Source organism: Helobdella robusta (genome assembly GCF_000326865.2).
Source record: "Helobdella robusta unplaced genomic scaffold HELROscaffold_9, whole genome shotgun sequence".
NCBI lineage: Eukaryota > Metazoa > Annelida > Clitellata > Rhynchobdellida > Glossiphoniidae > Helobdella > Helobdella robusta.
The window spans coordinates 2,848,668-2,862,246 of record NW_008705512.1 but is presented as its reverse complement, the minus strand read 5'-3'; the positions used below and the strand labels follow the sequence as shown (position 1 = coordinate 2,862,246).

Below are 13,579 nucleotides of genomic sequence, written 5' to 3'. Positions count from 1 at the left end.
ATTTATATAGCAACTACCATGTTTTGTTATAAGCAAATAGGTTTGTTTGCCAGTGAATTTGGGTTTAATTAGCTCTTCTAAATAAGAAATGGAGAAATGTTTCAGTAGGTTGATTGACCTGTATTTTTGAATTGTTGAAAATTAAAAATCCTGGTTCATTTTTTAATTAAATTTATAATAATTAATAATTAACCATTATCATTAATAAAAATAAAGATCAACATAAAATAACAGGATAAACCGTTTTTGTAAAAAAAATAATGAAATCATAAAAATTTAAATTTGACAATAGTGTAATCGAGTTTATAAAAGGCAGTTTTGTACTGATAAATAACCGCTTTTTCCATTAAATTGACCTGTATTACGTTCCACGTTGCACTGGATATTCAAGTGAATAAATTATTATTAAATCTCAAAAATATAGTTCGCGGGTTGTCGTTTCTATGCTGAGCGATAAAAAAGCTACAACATCGGTTGCCTACTTTTCATTAATAATAAGTGAAAATGTCTATCATTTGACGTTATTTTTAATGTAAAAATTGAATAAATATGATTGTTTTTTGTGTTTTATTTTGTAAAAATATTTTAATTAATAACCTCTCTCTAAAGTTTTTCTATATTCTGGTCATACAATTCTTCAGTTAGTAAAAGAAGTTTTTTTTTCATTTTTTTATTTATTTAAATTAAAAATTAATTTTAATAATTTATTAATTTAACTTTTAGCACTTTGTTAAATTGATTTTGAATTAATTTTTATATAATACAAAATAATAAATATTGCAAATTTGATTAGTCCTGTCAAACAGATTTTTAAACTTTTAAAATTTTATTTTAAACTTTATTTAAAGTTTAAACATATAAAAAATTAAAAATAAATACAAAATGATTATTTAGTTTTAATTTAAATTATTAATTATATTATCTGAGTTATTTGATTAAAATTGAATCAGATAGAGAAAGATAATCAATAATCTAATTAAGTAAAATTAATTAAATTATTAAGTTTTTTTTTAATTTTATTGAATTAAATAAAAAATTTATTAATTTTTCTTTATTTTTCATTTCAATTCTTCCATTGTCCATATCTATCAAATGATCTTAATTTTTTTCATAGTTATATTAGCTGTAGAAAAATTCCAAGAAATCAGCTATTTAACAAACCAATCATTCTTGAAAGATAAAGAAAACTTCACATACATAATCCCAAATTCATTCCCGACGACGCAGGATAGTTTGTTTAGTTTCAATAATTCATCGATCAGTAGAGATGAAGAGGTATCAGATGAATGTTTGATGGGTCAGTTCTGTGATGAGTTACCTGCTTCTTGCCTGGCCTGCCAGTACAACCATTTCTGCACTTATGGCAAAGATGTTGAGGTAGTTTGCCGGCCTAAAGATAACGTTATATGCATGGTTAGCTTAGTCAACTCTTCTTTATTTCTACTTTTTAAAAGAAATTATTTATGTATTTTTTAGACTTTATTTTCAATTTATGACCGTTTAAATTATTATTTTATTAAAAGTGTCAATTTTGAAAATGTTTTAGGGGCGGAGGAATTTTTCCAAAACTTATAAATGTTTGTTCTGCTATCAGACTCCTGCCAAATACCACAATTGCACAGTTTCAACAGCATGTAGGGTTAATACATTTCCTAAACAACGATACCAAGCCAACTGTACAGTTGACAAGAATATTTTCTGCATTGGTTATTTATTTACCTTGCTATTTATTTAGCTAATTTTATGTAATATGTGAAATAACTCTTACATATTTGTAAAAAGTTTATTTTTTTTCATTAACTGTTATTCTCATATATTGAAAACTCTCAATGTACTCTGTTATTATTGTTAATAAATTTATAAATAACTATTAATTAATTAAATAATAAATTAATAAGTTTTTTTTTCACTGAAACAGGTCGAAGAAAGTTCTTGAAGATGAGGGACTGCAACTGGACATCGGGGAGAAGGTGGAGGACTGCCTTCATTCTTAGGTTGCTCTAGTTCTTTCCATTGTCTTACTAAAATGTTCATCATAAATGTATATTCAGTCACACAGCTCTGAGGACGGCAGTACCCTTCCTAACGCAACTAACTATAGCACACTACTTTTGTTAGAATTCATCCTGGATTTAATACATTACATTACATTAGCCATACATGCATCTAGCTAGTGTGTTAGTGTACAAAATTTTATATACTGCTTGGTTGTGGTATACACTCTTGGTTGTATGATATATTTGTGTAGTAATAGAGTATGAATAGAACATTTTACACAACAGAGAGGATTGCTCTAACACGTAAATGTTGTCGTTGTTGCAAACACACACGCACTCTCACATATACATATTTTGTTGGTTTTAATTCATCTTAGATTCTAAATTGACATCATTTTAATGGACAATAATTATTTCGATAAATAATAATTCACATTGCACCATTATGACAGCTGACATTTGTTATTGATTTTAGTTTGTCTAAGATTTTAAATTAACATTATTTTAATGGATAATAATTATTTCAGTATATAATAATTCACATTACACCATTCAAACAGCATAACTCTGGGAGGATTGGGCATAGATCGGTTCTACTTGGGTCTCTGGAAGGAAGGTCTGGGTAAACTTTTCAGTTTTGGAGGTGTGGGTGTCTGGACGTTAATTGATATTCTACTGATTGCTTCCGGTTACTTAACTCCAGCTGACGGCTCCCTCTATATTTAACTGTGTTTCACAGACTAATAATTTTTCCATTGTACCTTAATACACTTTGTGTTTGTAAATTTTTTGTTATTATCTTTGTTTTTATTCATTTGAAACAGTTTCTCTTGTGTCGAAAGTCTTTGAAAATAAAAAGTTTAAAATATTTTATAAAACCAAACTATAATGTCTACATTAATATATATACGCTTGCATTCTAATCAACAATTTTACATAGGCAAAAAATAGGCACTCCATAAATAATGATGCTAATGTTTTTGAATGATGATTTAATTACTAATTCCCGTCAAATGAAGAGGTTAGATAATATAATGATTAATTATGCTTCCATGTTCCTGAGAATGTTCGTGAGTTTGTGGCAACAATTTTTCATACAATTCTGACAGTCAACTTGTTGGTCTCTGGCGCCAGTGCATGGTTCACACAACAGATGCATGCCTGGAAACGTGGTGGGCTTCTTTCTTTCAAGAACCATTCTTACCTCCCTCAAGTTTTCAATATGGTTTTCAAATTTTTCCAGTTTTTCCATTAATAAACTGTTCAGAAATGCCTGATCTAACTGTTCAAACTCTGGCTGAAAAATTGCATTAACACTAACATTTATATTTACAAACGCAAATTTTGTAAGAATAAATTACCTGAGTTTTTAGTCTAGATATTGGAGCTCGTTTTAAATACTGAAGGTTAGATTCACTTAGTTTTATGAGGTTGAACTTTTGAGCAATTAAGTAATTTTTAACTGAAGATGGCTGGTTGCAGAGGATTTCTTCTGCTTTTTCTTTTAAACTGTCAATTTGATATTCTTGAAACAGTGCAAGCTGCCGGGCTAAGTGTTTTTCTGAAAACAATTTTTTGTTTGGTCTTAGAAAGTTTACTTTTTTCGTAAGATTTTCGTCTGATTCTTTCATACTGCTTTCAGCCAAACGGTAAAGATCAAAAGTATAAAACTTATCACCAAATGAAAGAAAATTAAGTTGTAATAAAATGAAAAGGGAATAAAACTACCACCGCTTAACTCGCTTAGGTCATTGTTGGGAGGATGCAAAATTCGCATCAGTTCCACAAAATCTTCAAATGTTTTTCCAGGCAAGGTTATCTCCTTGGCATCTTTTTCCATAAAATTATTCTCAAACATGGCTTTAAAAACAGGAGACCAGAGAATCAAGACAAGTTTGCTTGCGTGCCCCGTACTTCCTTCGACGGTGAATAATGATGTCAGATATTGCCCATGTTTTGTTGAGTCAAATTCGGTGAGTGCTTCCTTCTCCGAATCCAGTCATCGAAACCCTTTATTTATTGAAATTTTTTATTTATCCTACGTAAAAATGAATAAATATTCATTCGTTTTATTCATAGAAACATTCATTTGTTTCATTCATCTATTTTTAAAAACGTAATTAAATCTATACTTTTTTAAATTTAATATCAATACTTTATTTTCTGTTGTAAGATCTTCTGCTTTTTTAATAGGTTTCTAAAAATGTGTGAGATTGTTGAACGAGTAGATTTTAATTTATTTGTTATTCTATCTCCCATTGAGAAACATTTAAATAGAAAACAGATAAGGATTGTGATGAATTTGATCACTTGTTTGTTTTTTGTTGCAAGCTTTGCAACGAGCAGCTTTGATGATTTGTTTGTCTTGCTATTATAAATTATTCTTTCCCTAATTATTATTATTCGACTTTATAGCAAACTTTGTTCAAGCTTTGAAAAAATCGACTAGTACTTAAACTATTACATTTACTTAGAATAAAAGCTTTCAAGACGATTAAAAACTAAACCGCTTTTGTGTAAAAAAAAAATAACGTCACAGTCAAGGTCGAACGAGATTATTAGTCCATATTCGCGTTATTACAAGTTGAACCATTGTACGTCATACATACATGTTAGATCTAAACCGTATTGTTTTTCAATTAGGGAAATGTCAAAATCTTCACTTTCAATCTATCAATCAATAGCGATCATTTCAATAGCGATGTCTACGTTGCTTAGTTAATTTAATTTTAATAGAGGCGTTTTGAGACGCGTGGTGAAACTTGAAAGAGATTGCGATGTAGCCGAAGTCGGAAGAGAACTGCGGAGATAAGGTCCCGAGAAAGAAAAAACAAAAAGCAAGAACGACCAACTTAGATGAGCACCTAATGAATTCGAGGATGATATGTAATAATTAATTGTGTAAACCATTGAAAAATGATATGTGAAGTTCTCTAGACTAATTTATTATTCAACTAATAAATGTCAAAAAACAATATCCAATTAATTCATTATAAAAACATTAAAGAAAACTACGAAATGTGTAAAATATGGAAAAACTATTGTGTAAAAATGCAAAAAGTTATCGTTTTAATTTGCTGGTCGGTAATCATTTGAATTTCTAGAGATTCAAAGTTGCCTTCCAAGTTACATGTCGAGGTCAAGGACAGTCTTGTAGTTAATGACATTTTCTTCATTCAAAGCCTTCACTTGGCACTCACTGAGGAATTCTCCACGCGGAGATTCAACATTAGGAGGCAAGAGTGCTAGATATACCGGTGTCACAGCACCTGTGATTATCAATTTTATATATTCATTAACAATCAAAATATATATGAACATTTCTTTTAAAACTCACAGAATAAGTTAGCATTCAAAATCTGGTGATAGCTATTAGTCGTAATATTAACGTGGATAAAATAATATAAAAAAAAGCTGAAATAAAGAACTGAAGATCGACTCAAATAATAAAATTAAATTAAGAAAAATAAGGTTTAGTCTGTTTTAAGAAGTTTCAAGCAGACGTGGTAAACATCTGCCGACGAGGCAAGTAAAATGAAATTAAGCAAGACCGATGTCCTAGATATTTGCTATTCCTAGTACAACACATTAACAGACGCTAATTAAAAAAGCCACCCCGCGATTGTATAACTATGCAACTAGATGTTATTAAAGTCTGAATGTGTACACGAAATTAAATATGGCTAAATATTTTTTTTGTGACTATTAATTTAGTGTATCTACTGTACTTACATACAAATTTACACTAAATTCTCTAGCATTTTTTAGATTGTGTAATATGCTCAGATACATAAAATTTTTTACATCCACTGTTTCTGCTCATAAATGTTTATTCAAATAAATGAATTTAAATTTATAAATTACCAATAATTCTGGACTTATAACAATCACAGGCCTTACTGAATCATTACATATTGCCAACATATTGTATACAAAATTCTAATCTAAATAAAAAAGAAGTTGTGATAACCAATGAAACTGACCTTGATCAATAGTCTTGAATCCCATGTGACTACTCATATCTGTGGCAACATAACCTGGACAGCACTGAAAAATTTCAAACAGGAACATTGATTAATGTTGAGTATCAAGGACTAAAAAACAATGCAATTTGACTTTATATCGAATAATGTATAAAGTTAGATTATGCAAATTGGTTGAACAACAATGACAACAACTCACACTGTTGACAACAATATCTTTGCCAGGTTCTTCCTTATCAAAAGTGTTTTGCTGGATAGGAGTGAGAAGAGTAACTCCAGCCTTGCTGACCCCGTAAGCCATGTCTGGCCAACCTTGAGCTTGATGCACTCCAGCCTTTACATCACTGCACAGTGCACGTGTACAAAATTTTAAGCGAGAATACATGTCAATATTATCCCAAATTAGGTCTTTGATGAAGTCTGATAAAATTTAAAACAGTCATCTAAATTCTTTTGAACCATCATCAAATACCTATTTATTAAAATAAAAAATAAATTTTAAAAAGACCTAACAAAGAGATTCATCTGATGAGATAATTCATCAACCGACTGACAACTAAACAACTGACTCCTTTTAGCTGCTGAACATTTGGCCAGGGACATGAAACTCAGTGAACTTGACAAATGCACAACTCTGCAAGATACATTTGGCCACAAAAGTTTACAAAAAATAAAAAATAATTTATTGAATAAAAAAATAATATTATGATATATCTACTATACCAGTAACAGATCAGCAAAAAACTGCTACTAATCTCAATTGATGTCAATGTTAAAATCACTAATTGAATTTACTAAAAAACACACTCTAGAACATGGATTTTAAAACATAGATCATCAAACAAGAAAAATTCTAGAGAGATCTTCCAGCAACCTAGCATGTGGCTTGAGAATGGGGAACAATATTTTGCAGACGTCCAACAAGCCCCAATAGTTGCACTTCAATGTTACCTCTGCTTGCTCTGAGAATGGAGCAGTTGAATCTGTCTTGAAAACATATGTTTAAACAGTTTTATGTAATAAATTTCGTAATATGTAGTTTATGAGAAAGTACTTATAAATATGTAGTTTATGAGAAAGTACTTAAAAATAATTAAAAACATTATTCTAGCAAGAAAGATTACTTATTTGCTGATTTTAAGCAACTCAACTAAACTAAATTTATAATTTGTATATGACGTGTACTGGTAGCTATAAATTTAAAAAATTTCATTACTTTATAAGCAATTCCAGCATTGTTGACCAGCAGATCCAGGCCTCCATACTTTTCCACCAAATAGTCTTTCAATGCTGTGATGCTCTTTTTATCCTCAACATCCAACTGGTGAAAATGTGGATGCAAACCTTCCTTTTCCAACTCTTTCACTGCATTCTCACCTCTTCCTACATCTCTTGCTGAAAACATTTTTTGAATAAAAATGTCACTATTGTCAAATTAAATTAAACTTAGAAAAATAGTTAAAAACTCTAACTAAATTTTTAAAACAATATAAATAAATGATACAATGTTAAATATAAAAAACATTATTAATTTAATAAGTAATTATTACAATTTTGTGCATGCAATTTTGTGCATTTTCAAAATTTTTAATACTAAGAGTTACCAACCTGTTAAGTAGACATGACCATCAAATTGTTTGCACAGGCTTCTAACAATTGCAAACCCAATTCCCTTGTTGGATCCAGTGACCTTTTATTTGAAATTAGAAAAAATGTTAATAATTTTTTTCAACACAATTTTCATCTTTAACTTCCCCTTTAATAAAACTCTCAGAGCTCACAGTAAGAAGTAATAAATAATAATAAATGATAATTTTTACCAATGGTATTTTTATCACAAAAAATGAAATCTTTTTCTTTAATATTTAATTTTATCTTAACTTTTTTTTACTAATTTAAAGTCTTGTAATTGTAAGACTGTAAGTCATCATAAAACATACATACAACATAATATTCAAATGACCCAATTTAATTTAGTTATTTTATTTTTTGCAAACAATTTAATATTCAATATCAGTTGAATTTGTTATTTAATTTAATTTGATTAATTTTAAAAGCAACTTTTTTCTAAAATTCATCTTCTAAAAAATAAAAATATGATGACTAGGCACTAGGCAGGTATGTATGAAATGAAAGTATGCAGGTAAGCAGGTAGATAGATTTCAGCTGATTTTTCCTCTAATCCTTCACTGCTACAGTCACAGGGAGAAATTGAACTTGCAGTAGTTTTTCAATCTCAAGTCATTATCAATCAATAATTATAGTATAAAATTATAATATATATAAATAAATATAGCTAAAATTCTCACCACAGCAACTTTCACCATTATTGCGATGACAGAGTTTGCAGACGATCAGAAGAGACGAGACGGGTAAGTCACTTTTTTTCAAATCGTAAAAATTTAAAAAACGATCACCAAGGGAGATCGGAGCAGGTGCAACGTTTAAAGGTGCAAACCTGCCCAAGTTATATAACAGCCAAAGAAACCTGAAGAACGGCATATTTAATTTACATAATTCTAGCTATATATTTAGAATCATATATAAAGAATATACCAATTATAATCAATAGAAAACTTAGAACATACCATTATGTAGATTAATGTATACGGTATCTGGTATTTTATTCAATTTATCTCTATACGTATGGTTGTACTTGGTGTTTTGTTATATGATCTATTTTTATCATATATGATTTAAGTGCAGTCATTAAATAACATAAAGTTCCATAGGTTAGTTGATATTTTCAGAAATTCTAAATTAAACATTTATCATTCTAGAAAAATAAGGCACCCACCCTCCCAAATACAGTAATCGTAATCCCATCACGTTATCTACCTCCCGTCGTTGACTTTATTTCAGTATTAAATTGATTCGCTTACACTATATAACACCAACAGTTATATTTATTCATTCATTCATTTATTATACTGTGTAAAGGAAATACGATTTTGCAACTTTCCAAGTGGGTGACCGATGAATTTTAATTATTCGCTATGACATCCAGTCCAGACGAACTAAAACAACTGGGAATAACCATAAGCCCACCGAATCTAGTTTAGGTTAAGTGTTTTCAGTAAGTTTGCACGTATACATGTATCCATCTATGTATATATCCATCCATATATCCATGGTGACATACTGTAAATGTATAGTGAAACATTACCGCGACTTAATTAAGCGATATTTAGACGTGAATAATTATTATTTCGTTACAGAAGGAAATTTAAGCTAGATGAAACATATAAAATAAGCCATGTTTTGTAACAAAATACCAGAATTATAATAATTAATTCACAATATGTTGGAGTGAATTAAATTATAATTTGACAAACATCCAAATTAAAAAAAAAACTATGAGCGAAACTTTCGCATTAATTCATACAATAAAATTGGAAAAGTTAATTAATCAAGTTAAAATTCCTCCATTATTTAATGTTGAAAAGATTCCTGAAGTTAGCAATATTCTCTTCATTGACGAGTTTGATGTCACAATCACTGAGGAAGTTTCCACGTGGAGATTGAACATCATGCGGTAGGAGTGAGAGGTACACTGGCGTTACGGCACCTGCCATCACGTTTATTTGTTCATCAAGTCTTAACCATATTGGCGTGTTTGTTCTTTGTTCATGGGAAAATTTATTTAAATAAAAAAACAATTTAACCACTTATATTCAAGTTACACACAAACACTCGCGTTTCAAACCAATAACAAAGTAAACTGGTTTAGTGTAATAGAATTCATGTAGTCATTTATTACATAAAACTACTTTGTAAACATCAAGTTGCATGTATCTGCTTTCGTATTTTGCATAATACGTGTACAACCCTCGAACAAAGATTAAATACAAAATGAAATGTGGAATCATTAATGTAACCTTCATCAATCGTCTTCGTGCCTTTGTGGCTGCTCATATCTGTGCTCACATAACCAGGACAGCACTGAAACACCAAACATAATAATTAACAGGACAGCATCACAGTGGATGAAAGATTAATTTTAAAAAATAGGCTGCGATTAATAATTTTTATAAATAACGCATATCATGTAGACAAATATTTCATTTGACTTGAATTTGAAAGAAGACAATTAAATAGACAAAGCATTAAACTAACACAATTGACAACTATATCTTTTTTGGTTTCATCTTTATCAAAAACTTTCTGTTGGAGTGGAGTGAGGAGAGTGACTCCAATCTTGCTGGTGCCATAAGCCATATCAGGCCAACCTTGTGTTTGATGCACTCCAGACTTCACTTCACTGGTAGATATTTATTCAATGCTGACCAATTTATTTAAAGATAAGCTTTTGTAGTAAATTGTTACTTGCTATACTGTCATTAGTTTATCTGAGATTTCAAAATCATAAAAGTCTTGAATAAAAAATGCTCTCTTTGTTATATGTTATGGTGCTTTTTACCAAAAAATTAGTAAAAAGAAAATCTTGATTGAAAGGTATTAAAATTTATTAATGAACAACTTCAATCTAGGCTTGAAAAGTATTAAAATTTATTAATGAACAACTTCAATCTAGGCTAAGAAAAAGAACAAGAGACCTGACAAACAAACTCATCTGCTGACAAACGTCCTCAATTGATTGACAGTTCAACAACTGACTTCTCTTTTGTGGGGAACACCTAGCCAGGGCCATGAAACTTGACATGCTCGATACATGCACAACTCTGTGGGATAACAAATGTAGATTAATTAAATATGAGTCACAAACCAAGCAGCTAGCAAATGCATGCACACAACATTGGGATGAACAAAAATGTCATGTCAAAATATTTCAAAATTTCAAGCCATCATTGGATGGAATAAAGTGTAACCTGGCATGAGAATTAAGTACAGGAAACAATATTTTGCAGACATCCAACAAGCCCCAAAAATTACATTTTAGTGTCACCTCTGCCTGCTCTGAGAATGGGGCTGTTGAGTTAACCTTAAATTAAATTTAAAATTCCTTTTAAATTTATTATTAAAACCTTTTTTATCCATTCTAATAAAACTACTCTTCAACTGAAAATTAAAATAAACAAAAAAATTATTTAAAAAGTCTGGCAAAATAACTTTCATTTTGAAAAAGGGCAAGTAATTAAAAATCTAAATATGATATGACCAACAATTAAACAAATATACATAATTTTGTGATCACAGTACTTTATAAGCAATCCCAGCATTGTTGACCAGCAGATCCAGGCCTCCATACTTTTCCACCAAATAGTCTTTCAATGCTGTGATGCTCTTGGTGTCCTCAATATCCAACTGGTGAAAATGTGGATGCAAACCTTCCTTCTCCAGTTCTTTCACTGCATTCTCACCTCTTCCTACATCTCTTGCTGAAAAAAACAAAGTTTGATCAGTTGCACAAAAATTTTTTAAATCTTTATGATGATAGAATAAAATAAAAATTTCTGGTCTACATTCAACAGTCAATAACCTGTTAAGTAGACGTGACCATCAAACTTTTTGCAGAGACTTCTAACAATTGCAAATCCAATTCCTTTGTTTGAACCTGTTACCTAGATAGAAGTGAATCAAACACAATTCAAAATAACTTTTGTAATATAACAATTGAAAACAATGTAACAGACTGAGGTTATATGGGTTGGTTAATCTTTCTATCTATGTCTATTTTACCTCTCTAAGTCTTACAGAAATTAATTGAAGTAAATAAAAAAAGTTTGCAGTTAGATTCTTTAAAAATTTATAACTAAAATTATATAAAAGATATAAAAATAAAATAAATTTTAACTGCTTCACTCAGATTTTACCAGTATGAGTACACAAACCTACAGAGTTTGATTTTTTATTAATATTAGGATTAGATTAGATTCAATGCAGATGCAATCAATGATTTGATAAACAAGTTGTCATACAACATTCAAATTAGCACCAATCTAATCTTATGAAAGAAAATAAAATATAAATGGCAAATGCTTATCATCAGCATATCCTGTCTATCTACCATCCTACTTGCAAAGCAACAGAAGATGTCATGAACAAAACTAAGTCTTTTAAAATTAAAAATAAAAACCTAACTAAAAAACACATCTTTTGATTTGTTAAATGCTCTAATAATAAAAAAGCAAACTTGCACAAATAAATGATTAATTGGTGTGGAGACTTACCACGGCAACTTTCACCATTGCGAGACGACAGCGACACCAGACAATCACAACAACGTATGAGTACAAGCTAGCAGAAGGCACAAGGGGTGAACTTTTTTCATATGAAGCTTCTGTAAGAACCAAGACCACGCGGTAAATAGGCAAATTATTATGGAATGCCCAAAAGTATTTTGAAAAAATTATATAATCGGTCAAAAAATGAAATTGTCTACCTGTATAAGCATTAATTTTATCATTGTCACTGTAAGAGAAACAAACTTAGTGAATTAATTAGTTACTAAATTAACATTTTAGAATGCAGCCACACTATATTTAAAATCTTAAAGTATTGGAAACCTGCCTAAATCCCACATATAATTTATTTATTTATATTAAATCTTAAAAGTTAAAACCACCTATAATTCAAAGCTTAAATTAACTCTCTATTAGTGACGCTCGACAATTTAAGCTCAGCTGCCACGAAGTTTTGAACATAAATTGTATAGATCTTCAAATGAGGGACTCTAGACCATTATATATATCCATGCTCTAGACCTAAGATGTTACGTCTTGAATTTGTCTCTAAAAACATGTCCCAAAAGCAACATAGACACTTTCAGACACCAGAAAGGCACATCATGTATAATGAATACAATAATGTATACAACCATGACGCAAATTAATTCAGCTATCTTCACCAAATTTAATCAGTTCAATTTATTAAATAACTATTATACCCTTAGAAAATAAAGAATTAATATTTGGAAACAAAATTATTCTCTGAAAAGTAAAACTTGTAATAAAACTAATAAAACATGATTTCACCAACCAAAAAATTATGAATTTATACCTTCACTCTAAAATCTGCTCTTAAATTAAAATTCAAAATCTTCAACAATCTGAAAATCTTCCATTTTACTTTCAACTGCATACAAAATCAGTCAACGTGTCTTGAAACATGAGACGTTATGTGAAAACTACAAAATTTTTTGCGTTAAAACTGTTAAATTTTGGATTATCAACATGTTTGTATTATGAAATTATTTTGTTGTAAATTATTTTAGTAATTATCCAAGTTTTCCAATCACCTCAAAAATGAACATTCTAAATAATTTCTTTATGTATGCTTCATCATATGTTTGAACGGTTAGATATCAATGCAATCGCACATTTGATACCTTACCTACCTATTAATACTTTTTGGTTGGCAGGTTTCTTTAGATTTTTAAATAACACAGAGGAGAGTTAGTTATTACTTACTTGATTGAATGGCTAATGTTTTAAGCCACAACTCATTACGCATACAATACAGTCTAATGAATTAATAACATTGACTTTTGTTTTTTGAAACGTTTTCTTCTAGTCATTCATAACATTCGACAACTTGTACATGTATGTATATGCAATGTTTAAAAATGTGAAGCTCTAACAAAATATGTCAACACTTCCTCCTAGCATATCTAACACCGAATACATAAGTAACAATGCT

General features: G+C 29.7%; 2 protein-coding genes across 2 annotated transcripts; one reads left to right on the top strand and one right to left on the bottom strand.

Moving 5' to 3' along the window:
- Positions 1 to 1,293: 1,293 nt before the first annotated feature.
- Positions 1,294 to 2,723, top strand: HELRODRAFT_156173 (hypothetical protein; the record flags this gene model as incomplete). Its single annotated transcript, XM_009033201.1, has 4 exons — positions 1,294 to 1,413; positions 1,547 to 1,706; positions 1,919 to 1,994; positions 2,558 to 2,723. The coding sequence occupies 4 exons, from the start codon at positions 1,294 to 1,296 to the stop codon at positions 2,721 to 2,723; spliced, it is 522 nt and encodes a 173-aa protein (XP_009031449.1).
- Positions 2,724 to 5,123: 2,400 nt separating this feature from the next.
- Positions 5,124 to 11,502, bottom strand: HELRODRAFT_70715 (hypothetical protein; the record flags this gene model as incomplete). Its single annotated transcript, XM_009032910.1, has 7 exons — positions 5,124 to 5,266; positions 5,981 to 6,044; positions 6,180 to 6,324; positions 6,489 to 6,614; positions 6,855 to 6,967; positions 11,141 to 11,319; positions 11,421 to 11,502. Coding segments are annotated over 7 exons (852 nt in total), but the record flags the coding sequence as incomplete, so codon positions are not given.
- Positions 11,503 to 13,579: the final 2,077 nt, after the last annotated feature.